Raw genomic sequence first — 18,034 nt, forward strand, 5'->3', positions numbered from 1 at the left:
ATGGAAACCCCACTGCCTGATCTTCCAGCGAGGCAGCTCACTTGCCATAGTCCTGTGGGGAGTCCCTTCTGTTGTTCAGATGCCAGCCTGACATTCTGTCTGCAGGCCCAGGCCATCCTGCCTGGGACCCTTCCCTTTGGTCGCTCTTCAAGGCCCAGCCCTGGTGTCCCTCAGTGCTCCTCGCTCCTCCCATGTGCTCCTCCAGCTGCACGTCTGAGCCGGGGCTGCATCTTATTCCTCACTGGCCCTCGCAGTGTCCCTCGGCATCAAGGGGTTTGCTGAGTTATTTGTTAAGGGCTGGCCCCTCTGCTTGAAATGATTTGGATGACACACTGGCTTCCAGGCACTGTGCCTGCCCTGGCTGCCCTGGGGCACACCTCTTTCTTCCTGGCACTTCGTGTTGTCCCCTTCTTCGCACTGGCTCTCTCTGCACTCTTTTCATGGATGAGCGCATCTGCTCTCCTGGCTTTCCTGGTGACTGTGCCTACCACATCTATGCCTCCAGCCATGACTTTCAAGCCCCTCCAGCAACGTGGTTCAAAACCTCCCTTTCCTGTCTACCAGATCTAATCTGTCATCAAGTCTAACTGGTCCTCCCAGGATCTTAGGTTGGTCCCTCTGCCTTCCTCTCAAAATGCTGTCCTGTGGACCTATTAACACACAGTTTTATTGTGAGGACAAAAGAATGAACTGGAACATTCTTGGCTCTGATCTGACTTCCAAAAGGCAATGGCCAGTTGTGGATCTTGAATCACAAACACAAAGCATCGCCGCTCATGTCCTGACATTTTAGTGGCAGGCAGGTACCTGAGTTTCTATGAAACATATACCAATGGCCCTGAAAGCACTGTGCTTCTCCCCGAGGTCAGTCAGCATTTTGAGGCTGGAGACCTTACGCTTGAATTTTAGAAAAAGGAAAGTGAGGCCCAGAAATGAACTGAGGTGCTGAAATGATAACCAAGTACTGAAAAATGACATTTAATTGCTCTCAAATGCATACATGCTCAGGCACTGAGAGAAGCTAGGAGGAACAGTAGAAGACGATAGTCCCAAAAGGGGAACAAAAATAAAAGAAAAAGAAAAAGAACGCTGTGAATATTCATTGTACGCATATAATTTATAGCAATTTCGCAGTAAGCCAGTGATTTGCTTACATAGGATTTGCTTACAATAGTTCAGACATATCCATGAAGGAGAAAAGCGTTATGATAAAGACTTTTCTTACCAATTGCATAGGGAGCCTGGTTCCAACAGAACTGGAAATCTGACGCAGAAGGTTGAACCAAAAAAGAGCCACCATTAAAGGGGCAAACCTTTTTATAGATGCAACTGTCTGCAATGAAAACAACAGCAACTCATTTTTGTTAGAGACAACACTTAGATGACTGTAATTAAAGAAATGAAAAACAGGCAACAAGAATAGTATCCTATCTGCTAGTTCTTTATAAATAGCCAGTATGAATACCGCCATGATGCTGGATACTTAGGGTCAAAGGCATTCTGAGCCAGAATAATATTACTACTACAAATAATAAGAGCTGCTGTTTTGGGAGAATTTACTATGTGCCAGGCACTGAGCTTTAAAGCCATTATCCCATTTAATCTGTAGAACTTCACAAAGTAGATACCATCATTACACTCACTTTACAGATGAGAAAATTGAGGTTAGGAGAGGTGAAGTAGTTTGTCCAAAGTCTCACAAGCACTGTGTGGGGGAAGCAGGGTTTGAACACAGGTCTGCGTGACTGCAGAGCCCGTGTGCTGAATGCCTATGCCCTACTGTCTCCCACACTTGTGAACGGTCAAGAAGGGACACCTGACGGCAGCCCTTGGGTGGAGAATGCCCTCCTGCAAGGCGGATCACACCTTGAGCCTCATTCAGGACAAGGGTGGTGGGAGCCAGATACCCCCTAACATTTTATTACTATTCAAGAGGACTTGAAGCCATATGCTTGTATCCTCTTGGTGAACCTCAACCAGTATTAGATTAACACAAGGTTCATTCAACTACATTGTTCCTGGCCTGCTGCAAGCTCTAAACACAAGTCCACGTGGTTCAGACCCTCTTAGAGTGAGAAAGTCCGTGGAGAAACAAAGGCCCCATTTATTACAGAGGTCCATCACATTTTTAAAATTTAAATTAAAAAAAATTTTTTTTGGAGACAGAGTCTTGTTCTGTCACACAGGCTGGAGTGCAGTGGCATGATTACAGCTGACTGCAGCCTCCCCATCCCAGGCTAAAGTGAGCCTCCTACTTTAAATCCCCCAGTAGCTGGGGCTACAGGTGCACACCAGCACACCCAGCTAATTTTTTTTTTTTTTTTTTTTTCAGTAGAGACAAGGTCTCTCTATGTTGCCTAGGCTGGTTTCCAACTCCTGAGCTCAAGCAATCCTCTTGTCTCAGCCTCCCAAACCATCATGTTTTAGCCATACATTTCTTTCTCAATGAAAGAAGGAGTTATTATTATTATTATTTTATTTTTTTAATTTTTGAGACGGAGTCTTGCTCTGTTGCCTGGACTGGAGTGCAGTGGTGAGATCTCGGCTCATTGCAACCTCTGCCTCCCAGGTTCAAGCGATTCTCCTGCCTCAGCCTCCCAAGTAGCTGGGACTACAGATGCCCGCCACCATGCCCAGCTAGTTTTTGCATTTTTAGTAGAGGCGGGGTTTCTCCATTTGGCCAGGCTGGTGTCGAACTCCTGACCTCAAGTGATCCACTCGCCCCAGCCTCCCACAGTGTTGGGATTACAGGCGTGAGCCACCGAGCCGGCCTGAATTTTTATTAACATCATAAAGAATGGATGTTACTAAACATCTGAATGTTAATTATTGACACACAACAACAGGGATGACTCACAGACATAATACTGAGCAAAAAAAGAAAAGCGGCCAGGCGCGGTGGCTCACGCTTGTAATCCTGGCACTTTGTGAGTCCCAGGCGGGAGGATCACAAGGTCAGGAGATCGAGACCATCCTGGCTAACACGGTGAAACCCCGTCTCTACTAAAAATACAAAAAAAAAAAAAAAAAATTAGCCACGCGTGGTGGCGGGCACCTGTAGTCCCAGCTACTCAGGAGGCTGAGGCAGGAGAATGGTGTGAACCCGGGAGGCGGAGCTTGCAGTGAGCCGAGATCACGCCACTGCACTCCAGCCTGGGTGACAGAGCGAGACTCCATCTCAAAAAAAAAAAAAAGAAAAGCTAGAAGCTAGATATCTGAGCACATACTGTATAATTTCATTCGTTTAAATGTTTAAAACTGTCTACAGAGGGTAGAGGTAAAGATGGTAGTGTTACTCTGAGAAGAGATGACATGTAGGACCAGTATCTTGGATTCTGCTAATGCATTTTAGTTCACAAAATGTCCCCACCTACATTTTAGAATCACATTTCTAATTTCTGAAAAAAAAGGAATAAAACATGATATAATTAGCAACTTGATGAGTCTGTAGATATAGAGTTTTGTTGCAATTGGGTCTTGGCTGCATTAGTATGTTTACTGTTTGAAAAATAATGAAACCAATTTTATTTTTTAATTATTAAAAATAACAGCTTTACTGAGATAATTTATAGACCACAAAATTCATCCATTAAAAATGTACAATTCGGGCAGGTGTAGTGGCTCTCGCCTGTAATCCCAGCACTTTGGGAAGCCGAGGTGGGCGGATCACGAGGTCAGGAGATCGAGGCCATCTTGGCCAACATGGTGAAACTCTGTCTCTACCAAAAATACAAAAATCAGCTGGGTGTGGTGGCGCATGCCTGTAATCCCAGCTATTCGGGAGGCTAAGGCAGGAGAATCACTTGAACCCGGGAGGTAGAGGTTGCAGTGAGCCAAGATCGCGCCACTGCACTCCAGCCTGGTGACAAAGCTAGACTGTCTCAAAAAAAAAAAAATAAAATGTACAATTCAATGAATTTTAGCATATTTACAGGGTTGTCTAACATCACCATGATCTAATTTTAGAACTCTCATCATCCTAAAATGAAACCTCACTCCCCATTTCTTCCCCTAGCCCTGGTCAACCACTTATTTGCTTCTGTGTCTGTGGACTTGCCTTTTCCAGACATTTCATATAAATTGCATCATGCGACATGTGGCCTTTTGTGTCTGGCTTCTTTGACTGAGCTCGATGTTTTTGAGGCTCACCCATGTGTCAGTGCATCATTCCTTTTTATGGCCAAATAATATTCCACTGTATGAACAGCCTACATTTTGTTGATCTACTTACCATTTGATGGGCATTTGGGTTGTTTCTGCTTTTTGCTATTGTTAATAAAGATGCTATGAACATTCCTGTACAAGTCTGCATGGACATATATTCATTTCTCTTGTATAGATTGCTGGGTTATATGTAAGTCACATGATTTTATTTTATTCAGAATGTTATTTACTGTTAAATACTTTGTATCTATATCTACATCTTTATGAGCTTCGTTATTTTTTTCTGTGTTTTGTTGTAGAATATTTGAGGAACAAAGAAAAACATAAAGAAGAAAATTTAAAAAATCATCTGCAACCCTATGTCCCAGGGAGAAATACTGACAGACACACACACACACACACACACACACACACACACACACATACACATATATTTTTTGAGACAGAGTCTTGCTCTATCACCCAGGCTGGAGTGCAGTGGCACGATTTTGGCTCACTGCAACCTATGCCTCTTGGGTTCTGCCTCTTGGGTTCAAGCAATTCTCCTGCCTCAGCCTCCCGAGTAGCTGGGACTAAGGCGTGCCCCACCACGCCTGGCTAATTTTTTAATTTTTGGTAGAGATGGGGTTTCACCATGTTGGCCAGGCTGGTCTCGAACTCCTGACCACAGGTGATCCACCCGCCTTGGCCTCCCAAAGCGCTGGGATTACAAGTGTGAGCCACCGCACCCGGCCAGTACTGATAGCATTTTGGTATTTCTCCTTCAAGTATTTTTATTCAGAATGAATAAGCAAGATAAATGTTATAAAGAAAAACAGAATTGGACTTTAAAATATAATTTGCTTTCTTCACTATATTGTATATTTTCTTCTATGCATTTTTCAAGAACATAACTTTAACTCACTGTATGGCACTTCAGTATTTGAATGTAACAAAACATCTTTACCAGTTTCCTCCTGTTTCCATTTAGTTTCCAAAGCTTTCTGCTTTATAAATGATGTTGTAACAGACAATCAAGAACTCATTATTCACAGTTTGCTGATTATGTCTTATAATAATTGCCTGTGAGTACACAGGCTGTGTCCATTAAAAATCACATCCTGCCAACTTCTTCCCCAGAAGGCTGTACCATCTAGACCACTTCTAGCAGTGCAGAGAGAGGGTGCCAGAATCCATGACTCTGACAGTCTCAGCCAGTCTGAGTGACCAAATAATTACAATGATAATTTGCATATTAAAATTCTCAGTGGGGCACAGTTTTTCCCATGATGTTAAAATAATTGCAAGGCCATTAGAACGAGGTGGTCCCAGTGCTGTGAGTTTCTACATAAGCAAACCAAAACCCAACTCAGTGTAAAAGGTCATATTCTAGGAGCCAACCAGAAACCGTCAACTAACCTCTAACCAGGGACTTTCCATTGGAATGAGCCAAGTAAAGCTACTGCTCCATTTTAGCAAATCAAATACTTGTTTTGCTTTGCTTCTGCATTCACCCTATAAAAGCCTCCCTTTGTTCCCTCAGGTTTGGAGCTGCCTGATTAATAAATCACTGTTGTCCGGGCTCAGTGGCTCACACCTGTAATCTCAGCACTTTGGGAGGCCAAGGGGGGCAGATCACTTGAGGTCAGGAGTTTGAGACCAGCCTGGCCACCATGGTGAAACCCCATCTCCACTAAAAATACAAAAAAATTAGCCGGGCCTAGTGGTGGGGACCTGTAATCCCAGCTACTCGGGAGGCTGAGGTGGGACAATCACTTGGACTTGGGAGGCGGAGGTTGCAGTGAGCTGAGATGGCACCACTGCACTCCAGCCTGGGCTATAAAGTGAGACTCCATCTCAAAACAAACAAACAAACAAAAAAAATATATATAAAAATCACTGCTCAAACTCTTAAAAATTTTAATGTGTCAAAATTTATCTTTTAACAATGCTTATTGGGTAACTGGATTTCTTTCTTTTGTAAATTATCTGCTCATATCCTTCTCTCATATTTTAATGGGTGCTCATGCCTTTATCTGTTTTTGTTTTTGTTTTGTTTTTTTGTGATGGAGTTTCACTCTTGTTGCCTAGGCTGAAATGCAATGGCACAATCTCGGCTCACCACAACCTCCGCCTCCTGGGTTCAAGCGATTCTCCTGCCTAAGCCTCCCGAATAGCTGGGATTACAGGCATGGGCCACCACGCCCAGTTGGTTTTTATATTTTTAGTAGACACAGGGTTTCTCCAAGTTGGCCAGGCTGGTCTTGAACTCCCGACCTCAGGTGATCTGCCCTCTTGGCCTCCCAAAGTGCTGGGATTACAGGCGTGACCATGGTGCCCAGCCGTCTTTATCTTTTTGATATGTAAGATCTCTTTTTATGTTAATGATTTTTTTTTTTTTTTTTTTGAGACAGAGTCTTGCTTTGTTGCCCAGGCTGGAGTGCAGTGGCACGAGAATCTTGGCTCATTGCATCCTGTGCCTCCCTGGTTCAAGCAATTCTTGTGCCTTGGCCTCCTGAGTAGCTGGGATTACAAGCGTGTGCCACCATGCCTGGCTAATTTTTTGTATTTTTAGTAGAGACTGGGTTTACCATGTTGGCCAGACTGGTCTCAAACTCCTGAGCTCAAGTGATCTGTCCGACTTGGTTTCCCAAAGTGCTGGGATTACTGGTGTGAGCCACCGTGCCCAGCCTATACTAATGATATTGGCCCTTTTGGAAACTCACACATATTTTCCCCAGTTTGCTGTTTCTCTTTTAATTTTATGGTTCTTTTTGGCATAGAAATTTTAAGTTTTGTGTAATCAGATCTTTCAAACTTTGTTCATGGATTCTGCATTTTTTTTTTTTTTTTTTGAGACGGAGTCTGGTTCTTTTGCCCAGGCTGGACTGGTGTGCAATGGCACGATCTCAGCTTACTGCAACCTCTGCCCCACCAAGTTCAAGCGATTCTCCTGCCTCAGCCTCCCAAGTAGCTGGGATTACAGGCACATGCCACCACGCCCGGCTAATTTTTGTATTTTTAGTAGAGATGGGGTCTCACCATGTTGGCCAGTCTGGTCTCGAACTCCTGACCTCAAGTGATCTGCCCGCCTTAGCCTCCCAAAGTGCTGGGATTACGGGTGTGAGCCACCCCTCCCGGCCGGCTTCTGCTTTAATGTCGTCCTTATAAAGGCTCTCTCCACTGCTAAGACTTGGTACACAGTGGTTCATGTTTTCTTTTATAAATTTCAGACACTGACTTTTTATATTTCACTTTTAATTTATTTAGAACTAAAAACAGAGGCATACATTTACTTTTTCCAAAAGTTTGTCCAATTGTCCTAACGTTATCTTTAAAAAAATTCATCATGTCTCTACAGATTTGAAATGCTACTTTCATCGTATACATTTTATATATACTTGAGTTTATTTCTGGACTTTATTCTGTTGTATTGAGTGGCTCGTCTATTCTTGCACCAGCATCATACTGTGTTAATTATTGTAGCTTTGCAATAAATTATGTTAAAGAAATAATCATCCTTCATGACAAATCTTTTAAAAAATTTTTGGCAAATCACTCATCTAATCACTTAGCAGATATTTATGGAGTGCCTACTACATGCCAGGCATAAAGAGAAAAGAATTGGGATTCTGACTGGAATCACATTAATTTATTTCATCTGAGGAGAAATATACATCTTTGCAAGATGAAGTCTTCCCATTCAGTAGCATAGTATATTTGTCCATTTGTTCAAACTTTTTCTTAGATTCTACAGTGATGTTGGATTGTCCTTGTCCCAAATTCCACGAGGGTTGGGACCCTTTTGTGGAGGCTAGTTTTTAAAAAACTTTCCAATATCTTCTATACTTACTGACTCAATCAGGTTTTCTGCCATTTTTTAGGACAATTTTAGGAATTTATTTTCAACTACAAAATTGTTCTTCTTACCTAGATTTCAAAACTTACCATATTTCACTGAATCTAGGATGTCACTGAATAAAAGATGTACTGTTTTTCTGGCAAAAGTAATAAGACATCCTTTAAAACGTCCCATAAAAAAGAAAGAAAGAAAGAAAGAAAGCTGTCCACTATAATTATAAGATGCATGCTAAATTCAGAGATGTTAAAATGTTAAGAGGCTGGCCGAGCGCGGTGACTCATGCCTGTAATCTCAGCACTTTGGGAGGCCGAGGCGGGCAGATCACAAGGTCAGGAGATCGAGACCATCCTGGCTAACACGGTGAAACCCCGTCTCCACTAAAAATACAAAAAATTAGCCGGGCAAGGTGGCAGGCGCCTGTAGTCCCAGCTACTTGGGAAGCTGAGGCAGGAGAATGGCGTGAACTTGGGGTGCGGAGCCTACAGTAAGCGAGACTGTCTCAAAAAAAAAAATGTTAAGAGGCTGGGTGCAGTGGCTCATGCCTCTAATCCCAGCATTTTGGGAGGCCGAGGCAGGTGGATCACTTGAGGTCAGGAGTTCGAGACCAGCCTGGCTGACATGGTGAAACCCTGTCTTTACCAAAAATACAAAAATTAGCTGGGCGTGGTGGTGTGTGCCTGTAATCCCAGCCTACTTGGGAGGCTGAGGCATGAGAATTGCTTGAACCCAGAAGCAGGGGTTGCAGTGAGCCAAGATCACGCCACTATACTCCAGCCTGGGTGACAGAGTAAGACTCTGTCTCACAAACAAACAAAAAAAGATGTCATTGGAGGTTACAGTCATCAGAAGGCTTGACTTGGGTCTGCTTCCAAGATGGCACACTCACATGCTTCTTGGCAGAGGACTTAGTTCCTCACCACAAGGACCTCTCCCCTGGGCTGCTTGAGTGTCCTCAGGACATGACAGCTGGCTTCTCCAGAGTGAGTGACACAAGGAACCATAAGGCAGTCGCAATGCCTTTTTTGACCTAGTCTTAGAAGTTGCATACCTTCACTTCTACGATACTCTGTTTGGTAGACAGGAATCACTAAGTCCAGCCTGCCTACAAAGGAAGAGGAATGATCTCCACCTCTTGAGGGAAGAATTATCAAAGAACTTGTGGACATATTTTAAAAGCTCCACAATGGACATTTGTGTTGTTTTCAGTTTTGGGCTAATACAAATAATGCTGCTATGAATATTTGGATACAAATCTTTGTGGGGACATACATATGCTTTCATTTCTTTCTTTTCTTTTTTTTTTTTTTTCTGAGACAGAGTCTTGCTCTGTCACCCAGGCTGGAGTGCAACGGCGCAATCTTGGCTCACTGCAACCTCTGCCTCCCGGATTCAAGCAATTCTTCTGCCTCAGCCTCCCGAGTAGCTAGAATTACAGGTGCCTGCCACCGCGCCTGGCTAAATTTTTTTGTATTTTCAGTAGAGACAGGGTTTCACCATGTTGACCAGGCTGGTCTTGAACTCCTAACCTTAGGTGATCTGCCTGCCTTGGCCTCTCAAAGTGCTGAGATTACAGGTGTGAGCCACCGCACCCAGCCTGTGCTTTTATTTCTTTTGCATCCATTCCTAGAAGTGGAACGGCTGGGCCATATGGTGAGTGAATGTTTAACTTTTTGAAGAACTGTTTTCCAAAGTGATTATACCAATTTACATTTCCACCAGCCACACATGAGAAAGCCATTTTCTTCACATCCTTACCAACACTGATTACGAGCAATCGTTTTCATTTTAGCCATTTAATAGTTGTGTGGTGGTACCTCATTATAGTTTTTTTTAAAAGTTTTTTTTTTTTTTTTTTTTTTTTTTTTTGTAGAGATGGAGTCTCATGATACTGCCCAGGCTAATCTTGAACTCTGGCCTCAAGTGTTCCTCCCATCTCAGCCTCCCAAAGTGTTGGGATTACAGGCGTAAGCCACTTTGTCCAGCCCTCATTGTGGTTTTGATTTGCATTGCCCTAATAGCTAATGATATTGAACACCTTTTCATGTGCTTATTTACCATCCATAAATCTTCTCTGATGGACTACCTCATCAAGTGTTTTGCCCTCTTTTTAACTGGGTTATTTTCTTATTATTGAGAGTTCTTTATATTTTCCCTTTACCAGTCCTGTATGAGATAGGTGATTTGCAAATATTTTCTCTGTCTGTGCCTTGCCTTGTCATTTGCTTGTGTTTTTCAAGGAAGTTCTTAGTTTTGATGAAGTTCAATTTATTAATTTTTTCTTTTATGGATTATGCTTTTGGTGCAATATCGAAGAAACTTTTCCCAACCCAAGCTCATAAATATCTTCTATGCTTTCTTGTAGAAGTTTTTGTAAGGTTTTAGGTTTTTCATGTAGTTTTATGATCCATTTTGAATGAATTTTTAAATCTGATGTGAGAGGAGTCTTTCCTTTTTTTTTTTCTTTTTTTCTTTTTGAGACAGAGTTTTGCTCTTGTTGCCCAGGCTGGAGCGCAATGGCGCAATCTCAGCTCACTGCAGCCTCCACCTCCTGGGTTCAAGTGATTCTCCTGCCTCAGCCTCCCAATTAGCTGGGATTACAGGCATGAGCCACCACGCCCGGCTAATTTTTTGTATTTAGTAGAGGCGAGGTTTTACCATGTTGGTCAGGCTGCTCTCGAACTCCTGACCTCAGGTGATCCACCCACCTCGGCCTCCTAAAGTGCCTGGATTACAGGCGTGAAGCACCGCACCCAGCCTCCTTTTTTTTTTTGAGACGGAGTCTCACTCTGTCACCCAGGCTGGAGTGCAGTAGCCTGATCTTGGCTCACTGCAGTCTCCGCCTCTTGGGTTCAGGTGATTCTTGTGCCTCGGTCTCCCAAGTAGCTGGGATTGCAGGTGTGCACCACCATGCCCAGCTAATTTTTTGTAATTTTAGTAGAGACAGCATTTCACCATGTTGGCCAGACTCAAGTGATCTGCCCACCTCAACCTCCCAAAGTGTTGGGATTACAGGCATGAGCCATCGCGCCCAGCCAGGAGTCCTTCTAAACAGCAGCAAAATCAAAGTGGCCAATATTTTTATTCACTCTTCCACCAAGGGGGTGATGGATCATGTCTTATCTCTGCAACCTGAAAGACCTCTTTTGTACTTTTAGGCTTTGATGTTCTTTTTTTTAGAGACCAGGGTCTCACTATATTGCTCAGGCTGGTTTTGAACTCCTGGCCTCAAGAGATCCTCCTGCCTCAGCCTCCCAAAGTGCTGGGAAAACAGGCGTGAGCCATCGGACCCGGCTGATTTTATCTTTTTAAAAAGGCTGGGTGGGTGCCAGTATAACAGCATCTAGGACCAAATCACTGTAAATTATCTTGAACTCAGCCACTTAAAGTTATAGCACCACCTACACATTTAACCTATATTCCTATGTTGCTGTTTTGGTTCCCAGAGCTCATGTAGGCCACCTGATCTCAACCTAACTCCCTAAAACACCCACTCTGATGCCTGTACGCTACAGCAATAGCAATACTTGAGGCTTCTTTTCAGTTCTCTAGGAAGGTCCTTGGTTCATCTGGTGGTTCGATCTTACTCACTTTAAAATTCTCTGGGACTTGCAATCTATGAGTATTTGTTTTCCCTTTCCTAGGATTTAGCTTCCCAACAAGAAGTACATTCTCTTTGTTCTAAGAAAGTAGGAAGTTTTGTTTTAGCCTGAATATTTCTTCTCTGGCTTTTGAATGACATCAGGCTCACAAATTATCTATTAGGTAACACAAAACTTTCTATGCATATTCTCAAGGACAGCCTTCAAAATTTAATTCAGCTGTAATTTTGTTCTTCATAATAATGTGGTTACAGCTAGGTAGGCCCCTGTATCTTCTGGAGTCCACCCCTGACTCCAAGCTTCCACACTGGGAAGTATATTCAAATGTTAAAATTCCCAAAAGGCAATCAACACAGAGGGTTTTCTGCAACTGGTACTTCTCTGTTTCTTGCATTATCTGGGTATAGTTTAAAGTTTGAAGCAAAGTAGCAGATCTAATAAAAAGCCAGTTTTGAACTGTAGCATTTTGTGTTTTTGTCTCTTAATTTGATAAACACATTCCAAAGCTGTTGCTACCAGTCTGTGCAAAAAGAAGTGTGTTGTTCCTTAGTGTGTCTCAACATTCAGATAAAACATATATTACACTATGTAGAGCTAAAATTTACAAAGTAAGTAAGACCCAGGAAAACTTAAGGGGTCCCAGAGTTCTTGCATAATTTTAATTTGCCAGCATAAAAACTACTGTCCCTAAAAGATATTTTGTACAAGTCAGATATCATTATGTGGACCGTTGTTTTACAAATATAGATTAAGAATACATAGTAGACTAAACACATATTATCATTATCTCCTACAGGAAACACTTCTTGTATCCTCAGCCCCACAAACACCCACAACCTCATGGCTTCTTTCTTGGTACTCTTATTCCCCTACACATCTCCTATAGCACATTGCACCAATTTGTTTATGTGTCAAGAATCCTGGGATGGGGATGGGCAAGGATAGTGTCTTCGTCCTCTAAAACAATACCTGACATATTGTACTTCTTATTTATATGTTCTGAATAAATGAGTGAATGCTTTGAAGAAAAATGAATGAATGAATGAATGAATGTGAGGTATGGATCAAAGTTTTTGGTTAGCCGGGCATGGTGGCATGCACCTGTCATCCCAGCTACTCGGGAGGCTGAGGCAGGAGAATCATTTGGACCCAGGAGGCGGAGGTTTCCGTGAGCCAAAATCGCACCACTGCACTTCAGCCTGGGCAACAAGAGCTAAACTCCTTCTCAAAAAAAATTTTTTTTGCACATGTCTATCCAATTATTCTGGTATCATTTGTTAAAAAAGACTCTTATTTTGCTATTGAACTGCCTTCGCACCTTTGTCAAAAATCAATTTACCAAATATGTGTAAATCTATTTCTGGATTCTTTATTTTGTTCAATTGACCAATTTGTTTATGTAATTATATGTGATAACAAAATATATAACACATTAATGATATGTTATTATGTGACTCACTTGATTAAAAAACATTTAAAATATATTTGTCATTATGAAACCAAAAACTATGACATTGAAAATCTTGAATAAAGTCTTATGACACTTTTTCTGTAATAGCATTTTATATTCTACATAAAATTTGCCTTGAACCAAGGCACAGCTGGCAGGTAAACAGATGGGGAATGTATCCCTCGATCTTCAGCCTCTTGCTCAGAACAAGACTGGTGAGCTGCTCCCGTTGTCACCCAACACTGTGACGCACACAGCCTGCACCAGTTCCTTCCGTGCTTCCCACAGAATCAGGGCACAACTTCTCCTGTCTCCAGGAATCTCTGGAAATCACATAGAGATTTCCTACGTGAAGGAAGGCAGACGAAGGCAGAGGCTGGCTTGGGGAAGGGAGTCCTGGCTAGGGAAAGTGAGAGGATAGCATCAGGGTTCTAGGAAGCTGACTCCAGCAGCAGTGCAGAGGGGAGAGGTGGGTTGCTCTAAGACGGAGCCAAAGTCCAAGAAATTCCGTGCGTGCTACACCGACCAGGTGAGGAGTGACTGGTCCATAAAAGACAGGCCATTTGGAATGAATCTGAGCTGTGTGGGAAGACAGCTTGGAGATGGGGAGTAAAGGCAGGGAGAAGTCCATTGTGCCAACTGTGTCTCTGGCTTGGGTGATGGGTGGAAGGTGCTGCCCTTGCACTGGGGTGGGGCACATCAGAGGAGGAGCACACGTGAGGAGGAAAGATCTCGAGTTCAGGGTGGACAGGTTGAGTCCGAGGTGCCCTTGAGCTGCTGAAGTGGGCTGTACAGTAAGGAGTGTGACACATTGGTGCAGAGTTCAGCAGTGGGTCTGGACTGGAGAGACCTGGGAGTCAGCAGCAGCACACTGGCAATCAAGCTTGCAGGGGAGAATGAGCACACCAGATGGAAAGGCGAGGACAGGGCCCTCTGGAATGCCAGCGTTTAAGGGGTGACTGGAGAAGAGACTGTGAACGGCACAGCACTGAGACAAGAGGGCCAGAGGGGCAGAAAGAAAGCAAGAAGATGGGACAGAAGCTGGGAGAGAAGGAAGTCTGAAAAGGAGAGTGGACAGCAATGTCAGAAAGGTGGGGACAGAAAAGTCTCCTTGGATAGATCTGCCTCTGATATGGCTCTCTGATACAGGGCACAGGTTTGGCTCAGTCCAGCAAAGTTTATGGACACAAGCACTGTGCCAGCTGGGTCCTGGGGTCCGGGCCAGAGAGCTGGGCCATGGTCTGGCCTTCTGGGTGTTTGTGGTTCACTGAAGGAGGCTCTCCCCTTCTTTTCTTTTCATGCCATCTGCTTCCTTGTTCCCTTCTCTCTGGGCAGCACACTTTCAACGGCATCCTGTCATATGGAATCCTGTACAGTTTAACAGTTCTTTTTTTAAACTCCTGATATTTCCCACTTCCGTGGGAGAGAGAGGTGTAGAAAGCCGGAGCTTCGGATCAAGGCCTGCGCTGCGGGGCAGGAACAGGGGAGGTGACAGCGCCATCAGAAGCTCCAGAAACAAGTACCTCTCCCACTATGTCCAATCTTTTTGGAATGTCCTGGCCCATCGGGCTTAGGGACTCCTTTGATGCGACCACTGTGCCTTGTAAAACAGTTATCTTAGTGTCTTACAGTTGTGTATCTGACAGAGTGAATTAAGACAAAAAGCTAACCACAGTCAAGAGAGCCCTTACTTCCCGAGAGAACAAATGCTCCAGAGAGGACACCTTGGGCACCACTGCCACGGCTGCCTGTGGCTCTGATGCTCTCAGGTGTGGCCAATCCTTCCTCTTCCCACTGTGTCCTGATGGCTTCCACAGATGCAGGGACTTGCTCCAGCAATTCTCCCCCTCTCCCTGGCACCACTAGTCCTCCCTTCCCTATTGGAGCTTCCCCCATGGCCTTACAAACTTACTATTTATCCCACACTTCAGAAAAACAAAAAGACCCTTCCTGTAGCTGTTACATCCCGCCTCTCTCTTTTTCCCTTAAAGCAAGTCTCTGAAGAGTCATCTGTGCTCCCAGTCTGCTTTCTCTTCTCCCACCGCCTCACAACCGCTGTGAAAAAGTGCTCCCCCTGCTTTCCAGAGACGCCCGCTCTCGTCTTCCAAATGACCTCCACCTCGCTGGGTCCAAGGGTCCCTCTCAGACAGGCCTCGCCTGCTCTGGCAGGGGCACAGGTGGGGACGCCCTCCTTCCTGCAGGCTCCTGGTAATCCCTGCCTTTCTGGGCACTCTTCCTCAGTCTACTTTGCCGGTGCCTCTGTCTCTCCCTTCCCTTTGGTAATTTCTTTAGTTTCATGACTTTAAACATCATTTATATGCTAATGAAAGAGTTCCAGGCACAGCTCTTTCTTGAGTGCCTTGGACTTGCACATCCAGGTCACTGGGCATCTCCACGGGGGTACAGGAAGGCACTGATGGGTCCAGGCTGGACTCTTGAGCTTTTCCTCAAACTTGCTCTTGGCCGAGCTTTCCTCATTCAGGAAGCCGTGTTCTCCATTCTCCCAGCTGCTCAGGCTCCAAACTGCAGAGTCTTCCTTTTTTTTTCGTCTTCCTCTCACATCCCAAATTTGATTCATCAGCAAATTAGCTTGGTTCTTTTTTTTTTTTTTTTTTTTCAACTGAACACCATTTAATAAAAAAGCAGTAGTGTAAACAGGAAAGCTGCACGAAGACACCGTGTTGCCGTGGAAGGCTGGTGCTTGCTGCTGGGAAGCTGAAGGCAGGGGAAGCAGCAGATTTGAGGGATGAGTACTGGATCTTGGTTCTTACATTTGAAATGTTTTTGTTTTGTTTTGTTTTGTTTTGACAGTCTTGCTCTGTCACCCAGGCTGGAGTGCAGTGGTGTGATCTCAGCTCACTGCAACCTCCACCTTCTGGGCTCAAGCGATTCTCCTGCCTCAGTCACCCCAGTAGATAGGACTACAGGCGCGCACCACCACTCCTGGCTGATTTTTGTATTTTTAGTAGAGACGGGGTTTCACCATGTTGGCTAGGCTGGTTTTGAACTCCTGACCTCAAATGATCTGCCCGCCTCAGCCTCTCAAAGTGCTGGGATTACAGGCGTGAGCCACTGCACTTGGCCCTTATATTTGAAATGCATTTCGGGGTGGGCACAGTGGTTCACGCCTGTAATCCCAGCACTTTGGGAGGCTGAGGCAGGTGGATCACCTGAGGTCAGGAGTTCGAGACCAGCCTGACCAACATGGTGAAACCCCGTCTCTAACTAAAAATACAAAATTGGCCGGGTGTGGTGCCACGTGCCTGTAATCCCAGCTACTCAGGAGGCTGAGATGGGAGAATTGCTTGAACTTGGGAGGCAGAGGTTGCAGTGAGCCAAGATTGTGCCACTGCACTCCAGCCTGGGCTACAGAGCTAGACTCTATCCGGAAAAAAAAAAAAAAAAAGAAAGAAATGTATTTTGGACCTGACCTTCTCAGCATCTCCACTGCTGTAGTTCTGGTCCCACTGCTGTCCTCTCATCAGATATACGCAGTCGCCTTCTCCCTGGTCTCCCTACCCCTACCCCTTCGGCGAATGCCCCACAGCAGCCAGAGTGCTCCTCTTCAACCTTGTGGATCCCGTCGCCTCTCTGTTATTTAGGAGGCTGAGGCAGGAGAATCGCTTGAACCTGGGAGGCAGAGGTTGCAGTGAGCTGAGATCACACCACCATACTCCAGCCTAGGCAACAAGAGCAAAACTCCACCTCAAAAAAAAAAAAAGAAAGTCTATGAAGGTTAAAAAACTGAGTTCTGAATAAATACTCTGATGATTCTGGAATAAATAGTGGGAAAATAAAATCCTGTCATGTCAGGCAATGTGTTGTGGGCTTTACAGGTATCATCCTGCTTAGTACTTACAACAGTTGTAAGAAGCAGGTTTTGTATTCTTACTATTACTTATCTGAAAGTGAAGACTTAGTGAGGTTAAATATGATCACATCAAAAACAAGGGGCACTTATGCGAGCTTTTCTAGTTTTCCTGGCATGATTATCTTTAAAGCATCATCAGCAAACACAAGAGTTTGCCCTTAGCACTGAAATTACTTGCATTAAAGGTGAATGATTACTGGGTGCTAAGGGCAGAGCCAAGTTTTCTTTTTCTTTGTCTTTTTAAACAGTTAAAGACAGATTCTGGTAATAAAAATAGAGTTTAATTATTTAAAAAACCCAACATTAGTAGCATATTGAACAATTTATACTGTTTTTTCCCCTAAAGGTTACCAAGTGAATATATATTTTTTTCAAATAACACATAACTGAAAGTTGCAATCTCCATTATAAAATATTTTCAACTCTAACATATCTGAGATAAAAATTCCTCCACATAAAATTTATTTTTAATTTTGCTTTATTTTTAATACAGAAAAAAACTTCAATGATACAAATCAGTTTCAGATTTTGGGGAGAGCATTATCATTCTGCAGCACCTTGTTGAAAAGGGGCTTTATTGTACAGGCGTCTGTGATCAAGTCAAGAACATAGACTAAACAGGCAAATCCCACGTGTGCTGTGTGTGCAGGAATGAGTTAGAGAAGTGACCTGGATGACCGTGGGGAGAGAACTGTTTTATTGGTGTTGTTCACCAGATGCCTCCCAATGTCTTGGGAAAAAGAAATATGGAAAACAAAAGCCAGATTCCTGACCCAAAGAAATGGGAGGAGGTGGCATGGTTTGGGGAAGACTGAAGCTATGGGAACCTCTGAGGTTGCCAGGGCCTTGGCCTTGGGATGTAAAGATACAGAGATGTAAAGATACTTCTGATGTAGTGGATCTATGAAAACAGACACACACCGATCCCATCCTGAGATGAAGTCAGAGCCTGAAGCCGGAAGATGAGCAAAGCCATGAGAAATGGAACTCCCAAGGAAGGGTTCCGTGAGACCCAGAGGCTGCGGGAACCACAGCTGAGGCAGGAGCCGCTGAGTGAGGAGCCCGGCCTGTTCCAGTCAGCACTGGCAAGTCTGGCACAGAGCCCATGG

The 18,034-nt window shown here is 44.1% G+C and overlaps 1 protein-coding gene across 5 annotated transcripts in view; it reads right to left on the reverse strand.

Annotated features, from left to right (window-relative positions):
- GARNL3 (GTPase activating Rap/RanGAP domain like 3) overlaps nucleotides 1-18,034 on the reverse strand; it is a 170,371-nt gene that overhangs the window by 8,791 nt on the left and 143,546 nt on the right. For all 5 annotated transcript variants that reach the window (XM_009457312.5, XM_054659081.2, XM_009457311.5 and 2 more), the window contains one exon: nucleotides 1,226-1,333. In XM_009457312.5, the coding sequence (XP_009455587.1) occupies nucleotides 1,226-1,333 (108 nt within the window). The remainder of the gene's footprint in view (nucleotides 1-1,225; nucleotides 1,334-18,034) is intronic.

This window comes from Pan troglodytes, chromosome 11 (genome assembly GCF_028858775.2).
Source record: "Pan troglodytes isolate AG18354 chromosome 11, NHGRI_mPanTro3-v2.0_pri, whole genome shotgun sequence".
Classification (NCBI taxonomy): domain Eukaryota; kingdom Metazoa; phylum Chordata; class Mammalia; order Primates; family Hominidae; genus Pan; species Pan troglodytes.